This window comes from Carcharodon carcharias, chromosome 16 (genome assembly GCF_017639515.1).
Source record: "Carcharodon carcharias isolate sCarCar2 chromosome 16, sCarCar2.pri, whole genome shotgun sequence".
Taxonomy (NCBI): domain Eukaryota; kingdom Metazoa; phylum Chordata; class Chondrichthyes; order Lamniformes; family Lamnidae; genus Carcharodon; species Carcharodon carcharias.
Window position 1 is genome coordinate 9,503,534 of NC_054482.1, and position 27,969 is coordinate 9,531,502.

Consider the following 27,969-nt stretch of genomic DNA (forward strand, 5'->3'; position numbering starts at 1 on the left):
CTGGACTAGTCTGTGGGACAGCTCTCCCACTATTATCGCAGATCCAGGAGAATTTTGCAAGGCTACCATAGCTCGAAGTGCCTTTGTTTTGTCCAGTGCCTGCATTGATCCATCTGGTTTTATTATATTAATATTACATTTTGTAGTGGTCAGAGTGGCTTGCTAGGCCATTTCAGAGTCAACCACCACATTCCTGTGGGTGTGAAATCACACTTAGGCCTGGCCCAGTCAGGACAGCAAATGTTCTTCCCGAAAGGACATTAGTGAACCAGATTTTCTTAAAACAACAATCCAGTAGTTTCATGGTCACCAACTTTTAACTCAATAAATGACTTTAAATTCCCCAGCTGCCATAAAGTCTTGCCTCTGGATCATTAGATAGATCTCTCTGTTAGATAGATCTCTCTATTAGATAGATCTCTCTATTAGATAGATCTCTCTATTGCTAGAGTAGTAACATAATTGCAACGCTACTTTTGACAATTTCACTTGTGCTGCTTCTCAAGCTATTACTTAAAGGTGATCGTTGTTTGCAGCCACTTATATATGATTGATCTATATCATTTATTTATATCTCTGTGTTTAATTGACTGCCACGCCTCTTCAAGAAATGCCTACCTTGAAGAAGTTTTGCACCTCTCTGCGACAAGATTTCCGTATCTTTCTTTTGCCTTGTTCACCTTCATTGCTTTCCATTTCTCTCCTGGTGTTTGACAAGGTGTTCACTAAAACCCGCTTTCCCAGCCATATCTCCTTTCTCAGTGACTGTCTCCATCTCCGACTTAGCCCACGTGGATTTCAACTGAAATTCCACCCCTCTCGTTTCGAACCCACCCAGGATTACAGGTATCTCTGGGACATAAAACCTTTCTCGGACTGCTGTTCCCGTCACATCCTGAGATCCACACTCAGTGCCATGCACCACCATATGAACACACTTGACCTCTCCCTCCAGCAGCACCGCCGTACCCTTTTTCAAAGCTGCGCATGCCCCCAGTTTCATTTTATTCTTTGTCTCATCTGACGCCTCAACAAGAAACTTTTTCTCTTTCAAGTGCTAGGGAACGCAAGCTCCAACAACTCATCAACACCAACACCCATTTAGGACCCTCCACCCCTGCCTGTCCCTCTGTCCCCACCCCATCTTCCAATCCCAGCCCCAGCCATGTATTCACTATACCCCCTGACCTTCCCCTCTCCAACGCTGAACGTTTAGTGCTCAGCAAAGGAATTAGTTTCATATCCTTACACCTTCATCTCAATGAATTTCGGGCTCAGCACGATGCTGAACTCTTCTTCCGCCGTCTTCGTCTCCGTGCTCACTTCTTTGGGCAGGAGTCCTCTCCCCATTCAACAGATCCTTTTGCCCACCTCCAATATTCTCCCTCCACCTGGACCCTTCCCTCTGGATTCTTGCCTTCTCTTGATCTTTTCATCGAGAACTGTCAGCGTGACATTAGTCGTCTCAATTTCTCTGCCCCTCTCACCCATTCTAATCTGTCTCTCTCTGAACTTACTGCACTCCGTTCTCTCAGGTCCAACCCCAACATTGTCATCAAACCCGCTGACAAGGGTGGTGCTGTTGTCTGGCGCACTGACCTCTACCTCGTGGAGGCTGAGTGTCAACTCGCAGACACTTCCTCCTACCTCTCCCTGGACCATAACCCCACCACTGAACATCAAGCCATTGTTTCCAGGACTGTCACTGACCTCATCTCCTCTGGGGATCTTCCTCCCACAGCTTCCAACCTGATAGTCGCCCAACCTTGGACGGCTCGCTTCTACCTCCTACCCAAAATCCACAAACAGAACTGTCCCAGTAGACATGTTGTGTCAGCCTGCTCCTGCCCCACAGAACTCATTTCTCATTATCTTGACTCCCTTCTCTCTCCCCTTGTCCAGTCCCTTCCCACCTACATCCATGATTCCTCTGACACCTTACGTCACATCAACAATTTCCAGTTCCCTGGCCCCAACCGTTTCATCTTCACCATGGACATCCAATCCCTCTACACCTCCATCCCCCACCAGGATGGTCTGAGGGCCCTTAGCTTCTTCCTCGAACAGAGGCCTGAACAATCCCCATCCACCACTACTCTCCTCCGTCTGGCTGAACTTGTTCTCACACTGAACAATTTCTCCTTTAATTCCTCTCAATTCCTCCAAATAAAAGGTGCAGCTATGGGTACCCGCATGGGCCCCAGCTATGCCTGTCTCTTTATGGGGTATGTGGAACATTCCTTGTTGCAGTCCTACTCCGGCCCCCTTCCACAACTCTTTCTCCAGTACATCGATGATTACTTCGGTGCTGCTTCATGCTCCCGTCGGGACTTGGAAAAATTTATTAATTTTGCTTCCAATCTCCATCCTTCCATCATTTTCACATGGTCCATCTCTGACACTTCCCTTCCCTTCCTTGACCTCGCTGTCTCAATCTCTGGTGATAGACGGTTCACCAATATCCATTACAAGCCTACCGACTCCCACAGCTACCTCGACTACAGCTCCTCACACCCCGCTTCCAGTAAGGACTCCATCCCATTCTCTCAGCTCCTTCACCTCCGTCGCATCTGTTCCGATGATGCTACCTTCAAAAACAGTTCCTCTGACATGTCCTCCTTCTTCTTTGACCGAGGTTTTTCACCCACGCTCGTTGACAGAACCCTCAACCGTGTCCGGCCCATCTCCTGCGCATCTGCCCTCACGCCTTCTCCTCCCTCCCAGAAACATGATAGGGTCCCCCTTGTCCTCACTTATCACCCCACCAGCCTCCGCATTCAAAGGATCATCCTCTGCCATTTCCGCCAACTCCAGCATGATGCCACCACAAAACACATCTTCCCTTCACCCCCCTTGTCGGCATTCAGTAGGGATCATTCCCTCCTGGACACCCTGGTCCACTCCTCCATCACCCCCTACTCCTCAACCCCCACCTATGGCACCTCCTCATGCCCACACAAAAGATGCAACACCTGCCCCATCACTTCCTCTCTCCTCAACGTCCAAGGGCCCAAACACTCCTTTCAAGTGAAGCAGCATTTCACTTGCATTTCCACCAACTTAGTCTACTGCCTTTGTTGCTCCCAATGTGATCTCCTCTACATTGGAGAGACCAAATGTAAACTGGGCGACTGCTTTGCAGAACACCTGCGGTCTGTCCACAAGAATGATCCAAACCTCCCTGTTGCTTGCCATTTTAACACTCCACCCTGCTCTCTTGCCCACATGTCTGTCCTTGGCTTGCTGCATTGTTCCAGCGAAGCCCAACACAAATTGGAGGAACAGCACCTCATCTTCCGACTAGGCACTTTACAGCCTTCCAGACTGAATATTGAATTCAACAACTTTAGATCTTGAACTCCCTCCTCCATCCCCACCCCCTATCTGTTTCTTCCCCCTTCCTTTTGTTTTTTTCCAATAATTTATATAGATTTTTCTTTTCCCACCTATTTCCATTATTTTTAAATCTTTTATGCCCTGCTAGTCTTTCCACCCCACCCCCACTAGAGCTGTACCTTGAGTGCCCTACCATTCATTCTTAATTGGCACATTCGTTTCGATAATATCACCACCTTCAACACCTCTGTGTTCTTTTGTCTGTGATATCTTTTGATTATCTGCTCCTATCACTGCTTGCTTGTCCCTACAACCACACCACCCCCCCACTTCTCCCACCCCCCACCTTAAACCAGCTTATATTTCACCCTTCTTATATCCACTCAGTTCTGTTGAAGGGTCATGAGGACTCGAAACGTCAACTCTTTTCTTGCTGCCAGAACTGCTGAGTTTTTCCAGGTAATTCTGTTTTTGTTTTATATCATTAATTTGTCTCTTTTGCACAAAGACTAGTACAGGATAAGTTATTGATGATCGAGTCTATTTATAGATTTGTCATGCTGTGCCTCTTTTGATTGGTGTGATGGAGCATGAGACACTGTACCTATGTTCCGACGAGTATCATTTGCAGTGAGCTTGGATTTCAGGGACTGGATGACCTGTTTACTTGTCATGAAGCCGCACTTAGTTGTGACTGATTCCTCTTTCCTAACCGTATCTTAAAAAAAAACTTTTTATTTTACCCAAGCCTTTAGGCTCCTTACTTCAGTGTTTTCTTTTAGAATGCAGTCGTTTAATTCGCCACAGCAAAGAAGTGGTGGAATGCCATTATGTCAGGGGGTGAATGGCCCTGCTCTGCTGTATTCACAAGCCCGAGGGCGCGGGGGCGGGGTAGGCGGGGGGGGGGGGGGGGGGGGTGGGGGCAGGGGCGGGATGGGGAGCGGTCAGTGGCTACTCATTTGTTAGTTTCAAGGTACGTGGTTACAGGCGTGGAGACGTCACAAAGCCCCAGCTGGTGCTGAAACTCACGCCAACTGCAAGCTGACAGCTACCCAAACCTGTCCCCCCTCTCTCCTACCGGAATCCAAAGCAGCATGTTCACTTGACTTCTCCCATACCGAAGCCTACGAAGGGATGACAAGCCCTTCCAATTGGAAGAACCGTCCTGAAATGTGGAGTCCCGAACAGTGCAATCGATCCGCGATAGACCGTGTGTGGTTTGTTGATATTGGGGGTAGGTATACTGAGGCGCTGGGAAGGCTTTGCCCACTTGGATGTGTAATGGAAGTTTGAAATTCAATGGGGACGTGTACACTTGTGCAAGTTTTGCTTTTTTTAAATTACGATACCAAAATATGTATCTATTTTTTGGGTAAGGTTAAATTCGAATATACCAATGCTATGTTTACTAGGGATCCACGAGATGTGAACCCAAATACGTGTAAATACTTGTTTAAGAAATAAATCAATCTGAAAAGGGTAGGGGTCGAGGTTGTCACTACAGATAACTATAACTCTAAACATGTAACATACGGGGTGAAAGATTAGCCCTTCATTTGCCAAGTATCTGTTATGAAACGGTGCACAAATGACACAGTTGCGAGTACATTAATGTCCAACGTCTTTCATGGATACTTACCGTAGAGAATCTTGACATCTGTTTATCGTGCGTGCGATGGGACTTGTGAACGAACGTTCCCCCTTCAAACTGGGAGGGGGCCGGGGAGAAGTGTATTACGGGAATTGTATGGAATGATAAGAGACAGGACGTCAGCAACCTTCCATTGACGACACTAGTCATTCTGTATCTAGACCAGTGTTATTGTCATGGTCGCCGCCTGACAAGCGGAGGCTACTATTGGTGTGTGAATGAGGTCATTTAAGTAAGTTAAAAGCCAGGCCGGTTACCTTATTTATATCATCTTCCAAATGAAAGTCTCCGCCCCAAGTTAACATTTAAATATTTATCGAGTACGGATGGGAGTGCCTACACCGTTTAAGTTAACATTTTAAACCAATGGTGGATAACGCTTTTAAAACTGCTTGAGAAAACCAAGGGGCTTGTTTTTATTTCCATAAAAGCGAAATACCGCGGATGCTGGAAATCTGAAATAAAAATAGAAAATGCTGGAAAAGCTCAGGTCTGGCAGCTTCTATGGAGCAAGAAACAGAGTTAACGTTTCCAGAGCTTGTGTTTTTTAAAATCGGGATTTACCCCACATAGGGGTGATTTGCCTATGGTGCCAAGCGCAGGTGATGAGAAATTACTACTTGTAGCGGTTGGTGCTTCTCTCTTTGAATCATGTTGGTGCTCATATTGTAACTTTATTACAGCAAAATGTATAAAAATACATTATTAACTGTATCTATCATAGCCCAGATTCATAATATAGTACTTTCTCCTCCTTTTGGGCATCTTGCCACTCACCTTTTCATTTTAAATCCTCCTTCTCTGCCGCCCACCCATGTAAAATAAATTCTCACCGTGATAGCATCACTGCCTTCCTACCTCAGCCTCTGCGTTTTCAACCTTCATCTCAATTTATCATGCTCTCTCTCTCCTCTGAGTATGGTCTCTTAATCTCTCCCTCCCATGTAAACTCCCAACCCATATTCATAGCCACCCCTTGACGTGGCCACTTAGTCTCAATACTCTCATCGTGTCAATCAAAAGTAAGGCCATCTCTAATCACTTCCTTGTATTGCTCTCCACCTATATACCCTTTCCGCACTCCAGCCCAACCCCCATTTGCATAAAAATACCCCCAATTTACTTACAACTGCACTTTGAAAATCCCAACTGCCTAGCCTTTGGCCCTCCATTTGCCCCAACATTTCTGTAGCTTCTGATTTGCTCAACAGCACTCTCACCTACACCCTTAATGGCCTAGTCCCCATTAAACATTACTCTCTCTCAGCCTGACCGTTCTCTGTAACGGCCCTCACATCCACTTCCTTAAGTCCAAGGACCACAGACATGAATGGATATGGCACACAATTATTTTACCCATTCATCACCAGATCTGACTGGACCACATAAAACACTATTGCGTCCTGCTCTCATCTTTTCTTTATTGTTAACTGTCTTCTTAAATCCCTCTGCCCTAACCCCTCCACCTCATCTCCAACAATAAGTGCAAGGAGTTCATGAACTTCTTTGTCATGAGGATGGAGACAATTTGGTCAACAGCCTCTACCACCTTTCTCCAAGCGCTAGCCCACCAAGCCAGACTTTCCTAACATTTTCCCCTGTCTTAGACTCAAATTTGCATCTTTCTCCAGTTTTGCGCCTATCTCCCCTTATGGCCTTTCTAAGTTCACCTTCACCATGACACCCACCTCCTGTTCCCTTTACCTTGTTCTCATTATACCACTAACTAACCAATCTCCCTTCCTCGTCCCCAAGTTAGCAACATCAGTTAACAGTTCTGTCTCTCTCTCCAGGTGTTGTTCCTCTCTCCTTTAAACCTGTTGTCAGCACCCTTCTCCTCAAAAAAAGGCCTTGATCTCACTATGGTTGCAAACCACCACCCCCATCTCCAAACTCGCTATCCTGTTCAAAGTCCTTGAAAACATTGTCACCTTCCAGATCCATGCTTACCTTTCACAGAACTATTTGAATCCCTTCAATCTGACTTCTGCCCCATCACACTCCAAAAATGCTCTTATCAAAGACACAAATAATATACTATATGACTGTGACAAAGGTAAACCATCACTGCTCGTCATTCTCAGTCGTCGTGACTATGGATCCTATCCCCAAATTACTTATGAACTCTTTGAACTTTTAAGTAAGATGTGTTTTTTGAAAAAGGACATATAGTCTCAAGCTAGCTTTTAACTTGTAAGGTAACCACTTGCTGGAAAAGTCCTATGTGGATTACTTGACCAACTAGTTCAGAAAGAACAAAATGTTGTATTTAAAAGGTGTGTGACATGGCCTACTTCACACAGAGGCACTTCAAAGGAAAAGATACAAGCAAACTGAAATGTAATCTCCTGTGATTGTGGAGATAATGGAAAATCATTACCATCTCAGCCGAAACCACTCCTGTTGAGTTATATCCCAGACTGTGAACATGAACTGAGTTAAAAAGAAAGCAGATCTGGGCGAAAGACATGGTTGTTTTTTCCTTTCCAGGGATACACAAGGAAAGGGTTTTAAAAAAGCCAACTGCAACCTTAGTTCTGCATGCTAGTCTGGTGTTCTATTCTACTGTGCATGTGTGCGCTGTGAAGGTCACAGCTGAAGAACACCAATTGGGCATCCCTGTGCTTGCAGATAAAAAAAAGTCCTCTCTCTCTCTCTCTCTGATTGCTGGAAGCAAGTCACAAGACAGCAAACCCACAGTTGAAAAGGAACAGGAAAACTTCTTTCAGCTAACCTAAAGAACCAAGAATCTCCAAACCAACTGCTCAAATGCCAAAGTCAATGCAACCGGAATCACCCCAATTTAGCGGCCACAATGTTTCACCATCTACACCTCATGGACAAGCCAAAGGACTGTTTTGCATATCCTTTTAACTTTTATTTTTGGTCTCAATTTCTCATTTCTAATCTGTGCGTATGTATGTTGCATTTTTATTATTTTTTCTTGTGCTTAGTAACTAATAAACTCACTCTTTCTTTGACTCAAAACAGCCTGGTTAAATTGGCTCTTTTTAAAACCATAAATACATTTGGACTGAGAAAAGGTATCCACAAGGGAATGGATTCTTTTTTAAATTAACCTTGTTGCAACCAACTGAGGGGATTGAATAAAGAAAGGGAGCCAGTTCATCCCTCCTCACCTGGCATCATAACAAATTGGGGGAATCTTGCCCGGGGACCGGTCATAACAAATTGAGGGTTTGGTGCCAGAATTGTTCCTACAGATGAAACAAATGAATTAGAGTGGGGAAAGTAAATTATTCTTTCAAAACCAATTTTAAAAACTGCAAAAAGGCTTTCTTGAGTCTGCAGTATTAAAGTGTAAAAATGTCCACATTTGATGCCAATACTTTTCTAGGAGAATTAGGGGAAGTTACTTTTGAGGACACAAAGGTTCCATCCCACAAACTGTTAAAAGATTTAACGAGGCACTTAGGATTGGAAGTCACCCGAAAGCTAGAAAACACGAGATTTTAAAAGGGGTGGCTAATGGCCTACAGGTGGAAATTGAGGACGATGAAATGGATAGAGTTTGCGGTAGAGAGATTAAACTTAGAGCAGCAGGAACTAGAATTTCAGGAAAGGGAAAGGGAAAGACAGGAAAGGACATAGAGAGAAGAGAGAGAATTTCAGGACAGAGAGAGAAAGGGATTTTAAATAAACAGCTTAAGTTGAGGGGCAGGAATTCTACTGTGTCCCTTGAAGACACCACTAGCTCAGACTTAAGGTTGAGGCAGTCCGGTTTCCTCATTTAATCCTTAAATTTGTTGAAGCAGAGGTGGAAGCCTTCTTTATCTCTTTCAGGTGGTCAGCACAGTAGTTAAAGTGGCCAGCCCAATATTGGTCCTTATTTCTGCAAAGTAAACTTTCAGGTATAGCTCATGAGGTTTACTCCCTCTTGCCTGAGGAAAGTGCCACTGACTATGAAGCAGCCAAAAGGGATATTTTGAGTGCATATCAGTTAGCGACAGAGGCATACCTTGAGAAATTCTGTCCCCTCAGGAAACGGCCTGACCAGATGTACCTGGAAATTGAAAGGCTTAAACAACTTGCTTTTGGCCAGTGAGTGAAGCCACTTCCGAAAACCTCCATGAAATAATTCTCCTTGAAGAGGTTAAAAACTCCATACCCTTCTCAATAAGAACACACATGGAGGTAACAGGGGCTAGGCAAGCAGCCACACTGGCTGATAATTATGAGCTGATCCACAAACCCTTGTTCCAGAAGAGACCCTCCCTTAGTCACCCCAACCAACTGGAAAGGATAGGGGTGGAGAGAGTGATAGGAAACTGAGCACCCATGGAAGAGAGGGAAATGCTGGTGACCCTCCTCAGGCCAGAAAGGGTGGCGCTGAGATGAAAAGCGAGGCCAAGAAGCCCATGTGTTTTAACTGCCGCAAGGTTGGGGACCTCTGGGAAAATTGCTGGAGGTTACAGGAAAAACCAGTGGGATTTATACATATACCCGCATACAGAGAATGGGAGTCAGTCAGAGAGCGTGCCAGACCAGGCAACGGCTCTGACTGCAGCTGCGAATCCCTGTAGAGGCACTCCTGAGAGTGCGGATGATCTTATAAAAATCCCTGAGAGTTACAAGGGTTTTTGTATCTGAAGGAAGGGCGGCTACATTTCCCCAGGATGAAGCAAGTAAGCCTGTAATAGTACTGAGGGACGGACACATGTGCCAGCCAAACTCCACTGCTGGGAAAAGGCATGACCTTCCTACCAGAGAGCACAGTAAGTGCCAAGGTGTTGGTTAAGGGGTTTGAAGGAGGATTCATGCCCATCCCCTTATACCGGGTGGACCTGGAGTGTGGCCTTGTGTCAGGACCAGTAACCGTGGGAGTCGTCCCTAGTTTGCCTGTGGACGGGGTCGACCTGTATCTCGGCAATGACGTGAAGGGATCAAAGGTAATAGCATCCCTAGTGGTCTCAGGGAAGCCCAGTGCAGGTCAGGGAGACAGAACAGTTGCAGGAGAAAGTGCCTGGGTTTTTCTCTGACTTTGTGATTACACAGTCTAAGGCCAGACAAGTTATGTCAGAGGAGGCTGAAGCGGCACTGCAAACCGTCCGGTCTGGTTGTCTGAAACTTTTTTCCGGAGTCTAGAAGTCCCTAAGGAGGCAATAAATAGAGCTTCTTTGGTAGCGGCCCAGCAAGCTGACCCACTGTTAAAAATATTAGCTCAGACTGTCCACACTGAAGCTGAGAAGCAGTCCCTGAATGCTACTACATTAAAAATAAGCTGCTGATGAGGAAATGGAGACCTCCTCACAGACCTGCAACTGGGGAGCGGACAGTGAGTGATCCACTAGGTAGAGGCGCCGCTGAGATACCATAGGGAAATATTGCAGACAGCTCACAAAATTCGGATGGCTTGGTGTGTCAGTATACGCAAAACCCAAGCCCGCATCAGTCAGCATTTTTACTGACCACACCTCCACAGGGATGTAGTAAGGTTTTGCAGAACCTGCCACATCTGCCAGGTTGTGGGAAAACCCCCCCACCCCCCACCTGTAATAAGACCTGCACTTATGATTCCTGTGTCTGTTTTTGGGGAACCATTCAGCAAGGTGTTAGTGCACCGGGTGGGGGGGGGGGGGGGGGCACTGCCCAAAACAAAAGGGGGCCACCAGTATATCCTTACCTTCATGGACGTGGCAACCCTTTTCCCAGAGGCTGTTCCCCTGAGAACCATATCTGCCAAAACAGTGGTGGGGGAATTGACCCGATTCTTTACCAGGTATGGCCTTCCCACTGAGATCCAGTCAGATCAGGGCTCAAATTTCATATCCAAAATATTCCAGGAAGTCATGGATAATCTGGACGTGACCCAGTTGAAGTCTTCAGTGTATCACCCGCAGTCGCAGAGGGTGCTGGAACAGTACCATCAGACCTTAAAATTAATAATCAGGGCATACTTCCACGAGTACCCCTATGACTGGGATAAGGGATTAGGCTTTATTCTGTTTTAATTAGTTTACAGGCACCAAGTGCGAGGGCCTCAAACTAATCAAGGAGAGGTTTTTAGAACAGAAGGAGAAAGCCTTCGTAACAGTGTTCCAGGACTAACTCACGAGAGCCTGTGATGTGGCCCGAGAACACTGGAAAATTTCCCAGACAGCTATGAAAAAACAGGCAGACAAACATGCCAGGGCCTGAACATTTCAGCCAGGAGACTATGTGTTAGCACTCCTACCAATACCAGGTGAACCCTTAAAAGCCTGATATAGTGGCCCATACAGAGTAGCAAAGAAGCTTGGGGAAGTAAACTAACTGAGACCCCGGATCAGGGGAATAAGCAAAGGGTGTGTCATGTCAACATGATAAAGCAATATCACATTGGAAGGGGGGACAAGCAGGTAACAGTCTGTCCCATTGCCACCGACCTAGAGGATGAAGGTAACAGTGGAGTTGAATTGGAGATATGGGTGAGGCCATTGAACCTCACTAGCTGGCTAACCAACACAGAGATACTAGCGAACTTAGACTCCCTATTCACCCACCTAAGTGCAGAACACCGAGCAGACTTGATGAGGCTGCTCACTAAATTTAAAGGCTTATGCAGGGACAAGCTAGACTGCACCACTTTAGCTCTACATGATGTGGATGTGGGCGAAGCCCCTTCCATAAGGCAACATCCCTATCGTCTACGCCCAGAAAAGCTGGCCCAGGTTCAGGAGGAGATTAACTACACCCTGGAGCACCAACTGATAGAGCCTAGCAGCAGTTACTGAACATCCCCAGTTTTGTTCATCCTCGTGTCCAAGCTTGATGGCTCCACCAGGCTCTGCATGGACTTCGGAAAAGTTAATGCAGCGACCAGAGCTGACTCCCACCCGATACCCTGGCTGGAAGACTGCACAGGTAGAGTAGGTAAAGCAGCCTACGTTACAAAGATAGATTTACTCAAGGGATATTGCCAGGTTCCCTTGACTGCCCACGTGAAGGAAATCTTTGCCTTCGTAACTCTGGATGGGTTACATCAGTGTCGATCATGCCATTTGGACTCCGAAATGCCCCAGCTTTTCAAAGGCTGATGAACCAGTTGGTGATGGGCTTATCCAATTGTGTAGTGTACCTAGACGACCTCCTAGTGTACAGTGACAACTGGGAAACTCACTTAGAGCAACTGGAAGCCCCCATCCGGAAAGTACAGTCAGCTGACCTAGTGGTCAATCTCGCAAAGAGCGAGTTCGCTAAGGCTCAAGAAACCTATTTAGGACAAGTATTGGGTCAAGGACAAGTACTGCCCAGGGCTGCAAAGGTACAAGCTGTAGCACAGTTCCCCATTCCCACAACAAAATGGGAAATCATGGGGGAGAATTTTTCCTATGGTGGGTGGGCTGGGTGGGAGCAGGTGGGGGCGGACGAGGAGCCAATCGCCACCCACGATCAACTATGTGTTGTCATTTTACGCAGGTGGGCCAGTTAAGCCAGTAGCGCTCAGCGCTACCTGTGCGGATGGGGGGATGGGGGGAGTCAGGGCCTGCGCTCTTATGCACATGTCCGTGAAAGAGCACAGCAATCTCCCTGAGGCAAGATTGAATAGACAATAAAAAAGTAATGAATGATGTTAAAATTTATTTAAACATGTCCCCTCATGTGACAATGTCATGAGTTGGGACATGTTTGTAAAGCTGGGGAAATTTTTTTAGTGATTTTACAAAAACTGCAGGAAACCTCACCCTCATGAGGCTTCCTGAAAAAATTAAAGGCCACTTGGGCTTTTCGACTGCCCTCCAACCTTAAGGTTGGACGGGCAGCGTTCTTAACTAGTTTAATTGCGTTCTTAATGGCCTTAACAGGCCGTTGATATTTCGGCGGGCACGCAGCCAACTCCAACGCGCGCCCGCCAAACAAAATATCGAGATGACATTGGGAAGCACACCCGATGTCATGGCGCATCATTTCACGCCTCAGGGTGTTGGGCCCGCAACATTCCCCCCCCACCAACCCCCCCCCGCCACTCTGCCCCAAACACCAACTGGAAGATTCAGCTGATGAGGTTCTTGGGTATGTGTGGGTTCTTTTGCAAGTTTGTCCCAAACTTCAGCACAGTAGCCGGCCCGCTGACAGACCAGTACAGAAAAAAGCAAAGGCAGTATGGACTGAGAAATGCCAGCCAGCTTTCGAAAGGACGATGGCCACTTTAATAGCCGAGCCTGATCTTGCAGCTCCCAACTTGAACCAAGCATTTAAAGTAGCCATCGATGCGAGTGACATCGGGGTACAAACTGTCCTCCTCTGGGAAGACAAACCAGGGATAGAGAGACCAATTGGGTACTTCTCCTAAAAACTAAACAAGTATCAAAAACAATACTCCACACTGGAGAAGGAAACCCTTGGTTTGTTACTGGCTCTCAAACACTTTAGTATATATTTCCAGAATGGATAGAGAGAGACTACAGTCTATACTGACCACAACCCGCTTACTTTTGTGGGAAAACTTAAGATACATTGCCAGGTTATTCCGTTGGAGTTTGCTCCTCCAACCGTAACACCTAAAACTCACCCACATTGCTGGGAAATCAAATGTGATTGCAGACGCCCTATCCAGAACTTAATGAGACATGGTTAGAATGGAATAGATAATATTGACCAAGACTAGAAGAATCAATGTGCTTGTGAGTGTGCCTGTTGTTTTATATTTAATTTATTTCACCTTTTGTAATGAAATGAGAATGAATCTAATTTCATTCATCATGTGGGAAAGTGCCGTGTCTAAGGATCCTATTCCCGAATTGAACTTTTAAGTAAGACGGGTTTTTTTAAAAAGGACCTACAAGTAAAAAGCTGGCTGACACTGTAAGATAACCAATTGTTGGAAAATTCCTATGTGGATTACTTGATCAACTAGAGAGAATGGAATGTCGTATCTATACGGTGTGACACATCCTACTTCGGACAAAGGCACTTCAAAGGAAAAGATACAAGCAAACTGAAATCTGTTCTGATGAAGAGTCATTTGGACTTGAAACGTCAACTGTGGTCCTCTCTGCAGATGCTGTCAGACCTGCTGAGTTTTTCCAGCTATTTTTGTTTTTGTTTCAGATTTCCAGCATCTGCAGTATTTTATTTTTATCCGAACTGTAATCTCCTGTGGTTGTGAAGATAATGGGAAATGATTACTGTCTCAGCCGAAACCACCTCCTGTTGAGTTATATCCCAGACTGTGATCATGAACTGAGTTAAGTTGTGCAGCTCCCTCAAGACTCAAGAAGCTTGACACCATCCAGAACAAAGCAGCCCACTTGATTGTCACCACATCCACAAACACTCACTCCCTCCACCACCGACGCACAGTAGCCTGCACAGCCAGAATTCACCAACGCTCCTTAGACAGCACCTTCCAAACCCATGACCACTACCATCCAGAAGGACAAGGGCAGCAGATATATAGGAACACCACCACCTGGAAGTTCCCCTCCAAGTCACTCACTATCCTGACTTGGTAATATATCGCTATTCCTTCACTGTCGCTGGGTCAAAATCCTGGAACTCGCTTCCTAACAGCACTGTGGGTTTAGCTACACCACATGGACTGCAGTGGTTCAAGAAGGCACCTCACCACCACCTTCCCAAGGGCAATAAGGGATGGGCAATAAATGCTGGCCCAGCCAATTAAGACCACATCCTGTGTATGAATAATAAAAAAAGCAAACAGATCTGAGCGAAAGACATTGTTGTTTGTTCCCTTCCAGGAATATACAAGGAAAGGGGTTTAAAAAAGCCAACTGTCCCCTTAGATCTGTTTGCTAGTCTGGTGTTCTATATTCTGGTGTGTATGCTCTGTGAAGGTCACAGCTGAAGAACATCAATTGGGCATTCCTGCGCTTGCAGGTAAAAAAGTCCTCTTGCTCTGATTGCTGGAAGCAAGTCACAAGTCAGCAAAGCCACAGTCGAAAAGGAAACAGGAAAACTCCTTTCAGCTAACCTGCAGAATCAAGAATCTCCAAACCAACTGCTCAACTGCTATGGTCAGTGCTATCAGAATCAACTTAATGGCCGCAAGGTTTCACCATCTACTCTTCACGGACAAGCCAAAGGACTGATTCTTATATCTTTTTAACTTTTATTTTTAGACTCGTTTCTAATTTGCGTCAGTTTGTGTTTTGTCTTTATTATTTTTTCTTGTGTTTCATAACTAATAAATGCACTCTTTCTTTGGTTCAAGATAACCTGGTTAAATTGACTGCTTTTAAAACATAAATACGTTTGGACTGGGAAAAGATATCCACTAAGGAAAGGATCTTTTTTAAATTAACCCTGTTGCGACCAATTGAGGGCGCTGAATAAAGAAAGGGAGCCAGTTTTTTTTATTCATTTACAGGATGTGGGGTTTTGCCCAGATCTGTTTGCTTTTTTTTATTATCCATACATGGGATGTAGTCTTCATTGGCTGGGCCAGCAATTATTGCCATCCCTCATTGCCCTTGAGGTGGTGATGAGGTGCCTTCTTGAACCGCTTCAGTCCATGTGGTGTAGGTACACCCACAGTGCTGTTGGGAATGTGTTCCAGGATTTTGACCCAACGACAGTGAAGGAACGGTGATATGTTTCCAAGTCAGGATGGTGAATGACTTGGAGGGGAACTTCCAAGTGGTGGTGTTCCCATGTATCTGCTGCCCTTGTCCTTCTAGATGGTAGTGGTTGTGGTTTTGGAAGGTGCTGTCTAAGGAGCCTTGGTGAATTCCTGCAGTGCATCCTGTAGATGGTACACACTGCTGCAATTGTGTGTCAGTGGTGGAGGGAGTAAATGTTTGTAGATGTGGTGCCAATCAAGCGGGCTGCTTTGTCCTGAATGGTATCAAGCTTATTAAGTGTTTTGGGAGCTGCACTCATCCAGGCAAGTGGGGAGTATTCCATCACATTCCTGACTTGTGCCTTGTAGCTGGTGGACAGGCTTTGGGAAGCCAGGAGGTGAGTTCATCTCTCCTCGCCTGAGAGCATAACAAATTGTAGGAATCTCGCCTAGGAACCCGTCGTGACACAATCTACATGCAGCTTTTGACACAGTTAACCACATCATCCTCCTCCAAGTCTCTCCACTGTCATCTAGTGGGATGGGACTGCACTCACTTGGTTCCATTCTTATCTATCTAATTGCAGGTGGAGAATTGCTTTCAATGGCTTCTCTTCCTGCTCCCATGCTGTTACTTCTAGTGATCTCCTGGTCCCCTCCTATTTTTCATCTACAGGCTGCCCCTCAGCAAGATTATCTGAAAACAGCGTTAGTTTTAACATGTAGGTTCACGTCACCCAGCTCTATCTCGTCACAACGTCTCTTGACTTCTCTACTGTTGCTTAATTATATTGGTGCTTATCCAGTACTGGATGAGCAGAAATTTCCTCCAATTAAACTTCGGGAATACCAAAATCTTTGGTCTCTACTACACACTCTTTCATTGTTACAAACTCCATCCCTCTTGTTGGCAACTCTCTGAAGTTAAACCAGGCTGTTTGCAAGCTTAGTGTCATGTTTGACCTCAAGATAAGCTTCCAAAATTATTGTGACATCTGAAATTACTGCTTTGTTCCAGCATATGTATCCTACAATATTAATCAGGTGCTTCGCTTTACATTGACCTTATCTGGCCACAAATTTTCATCAGTTTCATCTTGCAGAGAAATAGAGAAACATATGTGTGTGGATCATCATTTGTATTTGTATCACAAGGGATTTCATTGTTATACTTTTGGGTTATACTGCTGTGCTAATAAATATTGGGCAGAGCAGGCTAACTCTTGAGTGCAAAGGATGCCAGGTCCACTTACATGCATGACCAGTGCTGCTGAACCTGAGGGAATATCTAATGCAGAGCTAGTATTTGTGATAGCAACATACCCTTAAAAATTCAAGCTAAATGTTAAAAAAGTGTACAACTGTACAATAATATTTATAATCTGATTGTGAAATTTTCCTCCAGTGAGAATTAGTATTCCAGAAATTGTCTATGATCTGGGCAACAAAATAATAGATCAGTTAAAGGCTGCTGAAGTTAATGCCAAACATTTGAAGGGTTTTTTGTGAAATCTTTTAGGCAATTGATGATAGAATTTTGTTTTTTTATAAGTGGGACAGAGATAAGGTCACAATTAGCCTGAATATCCTAGGATATGGAAGGGAAACTTAGTCACAGCTGTGCACCCTGATTACCATCCAATATTCCTACATGCTCAAAATGAAAATGCATAGATGCCAGGGGAGGCCCAGATCAGTTTCAACTTGAATGGATCACATGATTGAATATCCTGGCAAGGATGTTATCTGAATAAAGCCACTTGGTTCAGGTATCTATAGAGCTCTATCCAAGCAAGGAATTATTTCCTATAAAGAGCTACAAAGCCAACATTTTATCTTTACTGCAGGATTTCAAAGTCATAGATTTTCTTATCCAGTTAGAGACTCGTGAAAATAATCTGCTAAATGTGGAATATATATTGCAGACACTCGAAAATCTGCCTTTATTTTTTTCTCTCATTTATGGGCTTCACCAGCAAGGCGAGCATTATTGCGTATTTTTAATCTCCCTTGAGAAAATGTGAAGTGCCTTCTTGAACTGCTGCAGTCCATTTGGTGAAGGAACACCAGCTGTGCTCTAAGGGAGGGAGTTCCAGGGACAGTGCAAAAATGCGATATAGTTCCAATTTCCAAGATGATGTGTGGCTTGGAAGGAAACTTGTAGATTCTGTTGTTCCCTTATGTCTGCTGTCTTTGCTCTTCTAGGTGCTAGAGATTTCGGGTTTTGAAGGTGCTGTTGGAGGAGGCTTGATGAGTTGTTGCAGTACATCTTGCAGATGACACACACTGCTGCCACTGCATTGGTGGTGGAAGGAATAAATGTTTGAAGTGGCAGAGGGGTGCTGCTCAAGCAGGGCTGCTTAATCTTGGATGGTGTTGACCTTCTTGATTGTTATTGGAGGTGCACTCATCCAGGCAAGTGGAGAGTAGTCCATCATACTCTTGACCTATGCCTTGTGGATGATGGACAGACTTTGACGAGTTTTGCCACAGCATTCCCAGCCTCTGATCTGCACTTGTAGCCATAGTATTTATATGGTTGGTCCAGTTAAAGTTTTTTGATCAATGGTAACTCTCAGGATGTTGATGGTGAAGGAGTCTGCCATGGTAATGCCATTGAATGTCAAGGGGAGATGGTTAGGTTCTCTCTTGTTTGAGATGGTCATTGCCTAGCACTTGTGTGGTGTGAATATTACTTGACACTTATCAGCCTAAGCCCAAATGTTGTTCAGGTCTTGCTGCAAGCGGTCACAGTCTACTTCAGTAAATGAGGAATTGTGAATTATACCAAATAATGTGCAATCATCACCAAACATTCCCACTTCTGACCTTATGTTGGAGAGAAGGTCAATGTTTGAAGTACCTGAAGATGGGTGGTCCTTGGACACCACACTGAAGAATTTTTGAAGGGATACCCTGGAGCTGAGATGATTGGCCTTTAAAAGCCACAACCATTTCCCTTTGTGATAGGTAAGATTCAAAGCCGTGAAGAGTTTTCCCCTGATACCCATTGACTTCAATTTTGCTAAGGGTCCTTGATGCCACACTCGGCGAGGTGCTGCCTTGATGTCAAGGGCACATACTCTCACCTTTCTCTGGAATTCAGGTCTTTTGTCCATTATTGGACTAAGGATGTAAGGAGGTCTGGACCGAGTGGCCCTGGTGGAACTCAAACTGAACATTGGTAAGCAGGTTATTGCTGTGCAAGTGCCACTTGATAGCACTGCCAACGACACATTTCAACATTTTGCTGATGGTTGAGAGTAGACTGATGAGGTGGTAATTGGCCAGATTGGATTTGTCCTGCTTTTCATGGACAGGACATACCTGGGCAATGTTCTGAATTGTTGGGACGATGCTACTGTTGTGGCTATACTGAAACAGTATGGCTAGGGATGCTGCTGGGTTTGGACCACAAGTCTTCAATACAATGCATGGGATGGGATCAGGACCCATATTCTTTGCTATGTGCAGTGCATTCAGCTGTTTCTTGAGATCATGTAGAATTAATTGAATTGGCTAAAGACTTGCATCAATAAGGCTAGGACTCTCAGGAAGAGGCCGAGATGGATCAACCACTCAGCACTTCTGACTGAAGCTGATTGAAAATACTGCAGCCTAGTATTTTGCACTGACATCCTGGGCTCGTCTATCATTGAGGATGGGGATGTTTGTGGAGCCTCCCCATTAGTTGTTTAATTATCCACCAGCATTTGCGACTGAATGTGGCAAGACTGCAGAGCTTTGATCTGACGTGTTGGTTGTGGAATCACATAGCTTTGTCTACAGATGCTGCTTTTGCTGTTTAGCATACATGTAGTCTTGTGTTGTAGCTTCACCAGGTTGGCATCTCATTTTTAGTTATGCCTGGTTTTGCTCCTGACGTGCTTTTCTACACTCTAGCATTGGCCCCTTGGCTTGATCGTAATACTAGAGTGAGAGATATACAAGGCATGAAGTTACAGATTGTGGTGAATATAATTCCACTGCTGTTGATGGCCCTCAATGCCTCATGGATGCCAGTTTTGAGCTGCAAGATCTGTTCTGAATCTATCCTATTTAACACATTGGTGGTGCCACACAACACAATGAATGTCATACTTGGTGCAAAGGCAGGACTTCACCACCACAAGAACTGTGTGGTGGTCACTCCCACCACTACTGTCATGGACAGGCACATCTATGACTGGTAGATTGGTGAGGACAAGGTTAAATAGCTTTTTCCCCCTTGTTTGTTCTCCGATCACTTGCTGCAAGCCCGATCAGGCAGCTATGTCCAGCAGGACTGGGTCAGTAGGGCTCCTACTGGTGATGGACATTGAAGTCCCCTACCCAGAGTACATTCTGTGCCCTCATGACCCTCAGACATTCTTACAATTTGTGCTCAACATGGTGAGCACTGATCCATCAGCTGAGTGACAGTGATAGGTGGTAATCAGCAGAAGGTTTCTTTGCCCATATTTGACCTGATGCCATGAGACTTCATGGGGTTCAGAGACAATGTTGAGGATGCCCAGAGCGACTCACTGCTGACTGACATATACCACTGTGCTGCCACCTCTGGTAGGTCAGTCCTCCTAGAGCTACAGGACAAACCCAGGGATGGTGATGGAAGGTATTTGCTCGAATCTATGATTTGCTAAGTATGAACTTGTCAGATTGTTGCTTGACTAGCCTGTGGGAGAGCTCTTCCAATTTTGGCACATGCCCCAGAGGTTAGTGAGGACTTTGCAGGATCGAAAAGGCAGGGTATGTCTTTGTTGTTTTCAGTGCCTATGTCAATGTCATTCTTATTCAGCTTTTCTGAAGCTATTGGATACAATTGAATGGCTTGCTAGGCCATTTCAGAGGGCACTTAAGAGTCAACTATATTGTTGTGGGTCTGGAGTCACAAGTTGGCCAAACCAAGTGGGAAACAGCTTTCTTCCCCTGCAGGACATTAGTGACTTAGTTGGCTTTTTATGCCAATCTGATAGTAATGACCACAAAACTGAGAGTAACTTTTTTATTTTGGATGTATTAATTATGTGAATTCCCATGAGCTGCTGTGGTGGAATTTTATTTCATCTCCAGAGCATTAATCCAGGCCTCTGAATGACTCATCCAGTAATATTACCGTCATGCTACCATTCCCATATTGCTGATATACTAGTTTCAAGGTTGCTAGGTTAAAGTTTCTTCCACATTTCTCCATTGCTTGGATCTCTAACAATAGTGAGCAATCTAGGGGCTCTTCACTGAGTTGCCTCCAAAGGCTGTCTCATATATTGATGACTGAACTTGACGCAGTATTCATGATGGCTCAATGACACTCAAATTTCCATTCTTGAACTCTATTGCTTCTGATCTTAAATGGATTTCCAACATCTCCATTGGTAAAATTTGCAAAAAGGTCATTTCTTTGCACAAACATTTTCTCTTTATTCCAGTCCTCATCAACCACCACCCACCCTCCACCCCCCACCACCCACTGCCCCAACCACCACTGCGCCCACTTGGTCCTTTATAAAGTGCAAGTCTACCCAGGATTTGAATAATTCTGCTAAATCTGGGCAGAAAGCGATGCAATTTCTCTCTCTGCTGTCTTTCTGCTTTCTTTTTCAATTTTAATTTGGGCAGCATCCTTAGTAGGACCAATTTCATTTTTTCCAATAAGCTATTGCAACATACATAGAATCTGTATTCCCATACCTTTTTGCTCATCTACCCCATGTAGTTTCTTGGTTTTTATTGAATTAGTGGCCTTCTTATTCATCCTACCCAGGTGAACCACCTTACACTTTGCTATATTGAATTTCATTTGCCAATTATCTTCTCACTTTGCTAGCCTGTTAATGCTTTCCTGTATTTTATGCAGTCCTCCACCTTATAATTTGGTAATACCTTCAAATTTTGATACAAGAAAACTGAGTCCCAACTGTGTATGGTGAACAAAATTGGTCCCAATAAGTCTGCCTTCAGGGCACCATTTCCCACTTTTTGACAGTCTGAGATACTTCCCTTAATTCCTACCCTCAGTTTTACGTTTCGTAGCCATCTTTCTGTCTATTTTGCTAGCCGGTCAGCCAGGAAGCCTTCCCTTTGCCATGAGTCTGTCATTTGGCACTTCTCTTCAAAGTCCATGTATATATATATCACATCCATTTAAATAATTTAACAAGGTTATCGAAAGGTTAAGTTTCTTTTCAAACAATACAGCAGATGCTGGAAATCTGAAATAAAAACAGAAAATGCAGGTCTGGCAGCATGTGTGGAGGGAGAAACGGGGTTAAGGTTTCAGGTCAAGGACCTCTCTTCAGAAGCAAGGGACCTTTGGAAGTCATTGGTGAATTTTTAATAACTTCGGTCACTAGGTTTCTAGATCTTGCAGCAAAGGTACTCTGGTCAAGCAACTAGTCTTGAGCAGTTGCCTCACGTTCAGGGGCTGGTAATTACTGGTTTGGGAGTTGGTGTTAGGCTGGTGCCAGAATCTGGGGCAACTTTGTTTCTGACCCAAGAGGGCTTAGCCCCAATTCAGGGAGCAGGAAGACGGCGGCTCCTGGGTCGGTGCCTTCACGAGGCGCCCCCTGCAGGTGGCCTACCGGCAGAGTTTGCTTTGGCCCCGCCCTTTTTCTTTTGGAAGTTTTCCCATCCGGTGATTGGCTGAGCCACTGTCATGGCAACGATAGGCAGCTGGCATGTGACTCGCTGTTGACTGTGTTGTGGGGACAGTGATGCGCGGACTGGCCTGAGCTGACGGGGAAAGGAGACGCGGAGGAGGAGGGGGGGGGGCGGGGTGCCAAGCAAGCACAGGCCGTCGGGCAGCGCACGGGCTCCGGCGGGGGGGGGGGGGGGGGGGGGGGCGAGGTGGTGGTTAGGGACTACTTTTTTCCGGTTGGGAAGAAGTCCCGGACCCGGGGCACCGCTGCCTCGTTGGGTCCTGGGGTTCTCGCTTTCAGAGCAGATTTGAAATTGGAACCGTCCCGGGCGCGCGCTGCTCCACTTGGCCTCCGAGGCGCGCGCCCTCTTGACCCCCCCCCCCCTCCCCAACCAACTAACCCTGTGCACGCGCACCGCCTCTCACCAGCACACACACCCCCTCTCTCTCCTCCTCATCCCCCTCCTTAAAATGGCCGAGGAGCAGGAGCTGATCAGCGCGTCCGAGTTCAGCAAAGGTGAGTGAGTGAGTGAGTGAGTGAGGGAGGGAGCATTGGGCTCGGGGTGAGAGAGAGTGTCGGTACCGACCCGCCGTGTCCGCTGGGCTGAGTGCTGGAGGGAGGTTGATGCCCTTTGCTGCTGATAACTTGATTTAATCCATTTCTTTTCTCTTCTCTCTCCCCCCCATCCCCCCCCCCCCCCCCCCCCCCCCCCACCACAAACACTTTTTTTATTGGGATTTAGATCGTTTGTACTTCGCAACTCTGAGAAACAAGCCGAAAAGTACAGTCAATACACATTACTTCTGCACTGACGAGGAGCTGGTTTACGAAAAGTAAGTTCCTGGTTAAACAAGGGTGGGTGGGTGGTGTAAAAAAAAAAGTTTTTACCAGGAGCTCCTGGAATAATATGAGACCACAGGCTTGTTAATGGGTTTATAGGAGGACAATGGAAATCAAGAACACACTATTCTAATCTCATCTCATCTCGAGTTATCTTGTCTTTGATTACTGAGGAACGGTGGTGTGTCTGATTGATTTATTTTACCGGTTGCAGGGTGGGGGGGGGGGAATATGTGGTAGAGGATAGGCTTCTCCGCTCCAAACACTTGTATTGGCCAGAAACAATATTGGACCTTCTCTAATTTTTAGTTTCTTTTCTTCAGTTTCTATGCAGATTTCGGACCGCTCAACCTGGCCCAACTGTATCGTTATTGCTGCAAACTTAACAAGAAATTGAAAGTAAGTGCCGTGGAAAATCAGTTGTATGAATTGAAGGTGGAGCCTGTTAGTTTCTTTTGATCTGTGGCAAAGCTTGGAAAAACTTGCTGTGAAGCCATAAAGTGAGTGTTCCAGTAGTAATGTTGCATTTATTGAGAATCTTCAATGATGTTCGTTCATTCCAGCAATTAAAAAAAACTAGCATTTTTATAACATTGCTCGACACTGCTCTGTACAAGAAGATGACAGAAAGTAAAAGGATTTGGGGTGCAGTAAAGGAGGTGATGGCATGGTTAGAGATGTGTTGAAGGTGTGACCTGATGGTGAGTGATTTTTGGGGGAAAAGAATTACAAAGGAGAGTGATATTTTTGAAAGATCAGCCTCATATTGTGGAGTGGAGGCTGGTTGTTATCTGCAGTTAGAGGAATGATGGTTGTGACAGAGATGTATGATCAAAGAATATTATCCAAATTGTGGGCCAAGATAAAGGGTTTCAAGTCTTCTGACTAGCTGATTGTGAGCCAGTGGGGTGGGTTGCGGATGGTGTGTAAATAGACAATTCACCAAGGCTCCTTAGACAGCATCTTCCAAATCCATGACCACTACCATCTAAAAGGACAAGGGCAGCAGATACAGGGGAACACCACCACCTGGAAGTTCCTCTCCCAGCCACTCACTATCCGGACTTGGAAATATATCACCGTTCCTCCACTGCTGCTGGGGCAAAATCCTGGAACTCACTTCCTAACAGCACTGTGGATGTACCTACACCACCTGGACTGCAGTAGTTCAAGAAGGCAGCTCGCTACCATCTTCTCAAGGGCAATTAGAGATGAACAATAAATGCTGGCCCAGCCAGTGAAGCCCACATCTCATGAATGAATATTTTTTAAAAAATGGGGTTAGATTTTACAGATCGCTGACCTTTATGAAAGGTGGAAATGGGATGATGGTTTAAAGATGAGTAGAGACAGTGAGCTGTGGTCTAAGTCACAAGGTACTTCAACTAGATTGGTCATATAGCTAGTAGGACTGAGTACTGGTGAATGAGTTTTGGGACTTCAGTCAGATTTTGGATACTACTACCTCTTCAGCCAATCACATTGCTGAACTAAATTATCAGTTTAATCATAAACTTTGTTAATCCCATACCAGCCCATCCCTCTTGATGCCTTGTCAAGGTGCTTGAATTATGCTTCTAGCTATGTTCATTGCAGATCATCTTTGAGACTGCTCGTTGAATCTCACACACTTCTGGGCTTCACACCAATGAAAGATGTGACTTTCGGAGCCAATAGCAGTATGTGCTGCTGAAATAAATGTTATGAGGCGATGATTAACCAAGACTAAAGTGGTACTAGATGTCTTTTTGCAGCCTCAGTATTGGCTAACCAAAAGGCCAGGAAAAATAATAATTGTCTTTTCAAATAAATATAACTTGGCCAATTCTATTATAGCCTGAAAGGAAAACAAAGCAAACTGAAGCCTATCACTTAAAAATATACGTTTGTAAATTTGACTCCTGAAGTATGCTGAAAATGGAACAGATTAGGGGGGGCGGGGGGGAGTGTTGTTTTGTGACAGAGCGATGATATACGTAATAGAAGACAATCAGAATGATAATCAAAGATAGACAATTTTGAAAAAATAAATCCCTCAGTAATGTCCAGGAAATAAAATTTAATGATTAGTCTGAGCTTGTATCTGTACAAGTTCTCTGCTGGTTGAATACCACTGTTCTGTCACTGACTCATCTGAGTGACAGTAAAATGGGAAACAATGTCATTGGCTAGGTCATCAATTGATGTCCTTTCGTGATACTGTCACTGGATTGTTTACACTTCTAAGAGCTGCAATTTAAAAAAAATACTTCTGTTCTGATTGTGATTTGTGCCAACAGTAAAGGGTAGTTGTGTTGAAATGGCTAAAATAAACATTCAGTGACTCATAGCGAGCAGAGGAGCTATGAAAGAGCATTAAGTGTGCATTGTTCAGATTTACTGCTGTACTTATATGGTTTTATCTTCAGATGTTTTTTATATCTAATTATTTTTGTTTTCACTTGCAATTTAGCAGAGTGGCTGGGTGTGATACTAAATTGGCAAAACTTTGATTTGAAAGGATCACATTCTTGACTGGTTAGACAAAAAAAACAGCATTTGTCTTGTATAATTCACTTCTCTAAGTTTGGATTGCCTTTCTGTGTTCGTAACATTTTTAGGCATAATGCTTCATGCCACAGCTTTGGAGCAAGGGGCATCAAAATTTTAATTGATCGAGCAAAATTCTTTTATCGCTTTAAAATTAAGTTATTGTCATGTAAAGGAATGTTGATGTATTGACCTTTGTGAAGGCTTACAGATGTACTTATACTGCAGTAGTGTTTGACTTAGGTATTTTTAAGTAATTAGTTCATTAATGAAAATAGTGTGTCCATATTTGAAATGAAGGATAGATTGCTCCAGCTGTTAGGAGAAAGATCCAATATTGGATGTACACTTGTGGTTCAAAAGGAGGAGAATGACTTGGGCAAAGGTGCAAATTTTTGAGCTCTTGAACATGAAATTCTGGAGGACATGTAGCCTGTGTTGCAATTTGGAATTGCCAAGGAATAAAATGAATATATTTGTGGGAAGGAGTAGAGAATTGACATTGTAATTCAAAAGAAAATCACAGTAAGCTATTGTTTTGCCACTTGCACATATCACTGAAATGAAACAGTGCAGTTTACTTCTTTTGAGTACTGAATGACTTTTGAAACTTGGTATGATCCTTTTGTGGGGGAGGTGGGTTGAGCTTTTGTTGAGTTTGTTTAGATGAAAGTCTCTATGGTGATGCATCTGTAGTGGAATTTTGTTGATCCTGCTTTGGTTAATATGCCAAACCTTCAGCTAAGAACTGGCTGAAGCAATACTGTGTTTTGGCTGTCACCAATTGTATAACGAAGTACATGTGATTTACATCAATAAACAGTAACTCCGGCTTAATTCTGTAACTTTTTGTTTTTAAGTTATGAGTGTTATGTGCACTGCATAGCTACAGTGAGCATTTGGCAATCATTGTTAAACATATCCATAGCTTGTGTGTTTTTCAACAGGAGTTGTAATGTGGCATTTCAGTTTATGCAAAACTCTGCTTTTATCCTATCCCTCATTCAAGCCCAGGTCACCCATCACTCTCTTGTCAATGTTGACCTACATTGATTCCTGCTCCTCCAATTTCAAATTGTCATGCTGTCCCTGGCCTTTACCCCTTCTTACATCTAATCTGCACTAGCTCTACAATCCCTAATTCTTGTTCCTTTCTGCTGTGATCTCTACATCTTTAGCCCCACCGACTGAAGGTACCCAGGCCACAGGCTCTGAAATTCTCTCCTTAAGCTGCTGCAACTCTCTGGTTTTTAAGACTCTACTGTGCAGAAAGCCTACCTCTGACCAAGCTTTTGGTCATTCCTAATATCTTGGCCCATCATCCAATTTTGATTATGCTTCTGAATCACCTTGATTTTCTCCATTTTAAAGATGCTATATAAATGAACTGTATATTGCTTGTATTTTAGACAATGCTAGAACGTATAGACTGCCTGTGTGAGCATGTGATGCATTAAGGTGAACTGCATGAAAAGTGTACATTTGTGGAATTTGTGACTTTATGCTGTAGCATAGATGATGCATTTAATGTAGTATTTGAGATGATATTTGACCTTTTTGTGATACCACGGTGGGATTATGCTTCATGGGGTAGAAAACTCTTAAAATGTAATTATTCACAAATTTTGCTCTTGTTTTCATGAAACAATTTTGTTTGTAATATGGAACAGCCATAGCAGGAAGCTATTGGAGACCCTCACTGGGGTCACAGGCTGGATAGAGGGCCAGTGATGGGTGGAGATAACCAAAAGATGTCACAGACAAAAGGACAAAGAGGTGTTGAAGATGGTGATATTATCTAAGGAATGTGCTAATTAAGGGTAGAAAGCAGACAAGCAAGGTACAGATAGCCCTAGTGGGGGTGGGGTGAAGGGAAGGGATCGAAAGAAAAGCTAAAAGGTAGAGATAAGACAATGGATGGAAGTACATTTAAAAATAATGGAAATAGGTGGGAAAAGAAAAATCTATATAAATTATTGGGAAAAAAAGGGGGGAATTGGAAAGGGGGTGGGGATGGAGGAGAGAGTTCATGATCTAAAATTGTTGAACTCAATATTCAGTTCGGAAGGCTATAAGGTGCCTAGTGGGAAGATGAGGTGCTGTTCCTCCAGTTTGCGTTGAGCTTCATTGGAACAATGCAGCAGGCCAAGGATGGACATGTGGGCATGAGAGCAGAGTGGAGTGTTGAAATGGTAAGTGACAGGGAGGTCTGGGTAATGCTTGCGGGGTTGTGTATGTGTGTGTATGTGTGTGTGTGTGTGTATGTGTATGTGTATGTGTGTGTGTGTGTGTATGTGTATGTGTGTGTGTATGTGTATGTGTGTGTGTGTATGTGTGTATGTGTATGTGTATGTGTGTATATGTGTGTGTATATGTGTGTTTGTGTGTGTGTGTGTGTGTGTGTGTGTGTGTGTATATGTGTATGTGTGTGTGTGTATATGTGTGTATGTGTG

The 27,969-nt window shown here is 44.5% G+C and overlaps 1 protein-coding gene across 5 annotated transcripts in view; it reads left to right on the forward strand.

Annotated features, from left to right (window-relative positions):
• Nucleotides 1–4,332: 4,332 nt before the first annotated feature.
• The window catches only part of cdc14ab (cell division cycle 14Ab), a 242,079-nt gene continuing 218,442 nt past the window's right edge, over nucleotides 4,333–27,969 (forward strand). For 2 of the 5 annotated variants that reach the window (XM_041207692.1, XM_041207694.1), the window contains exons 1-3: nucleotides 22,356–22,663; nucleotides 22,890–22,980; nucleotides 23,311–23,386. In XM_041207692.1, coding sequence (XP_041063626.1) covers nucleotides 22,618–22,663; nucleotides 22,890–22,980; nucleotides 23,311–23,386 — 213 coding nt within the window. In that variant the 5' untranslated portion in view covers nucleotides 22,356–22,617. Of the gene's footprint in view, nucleotides 4,571–22,355; nucleotides 22,664–22,889; nucleotides 22,981–23,310; nucleotides 23,387–27,969 lie in introns of those variants that run through there. The other 3 variants (XM_041207693.1, XM_041207689.1, XM_041207691.1) reach the window with 3 other exon arrangements.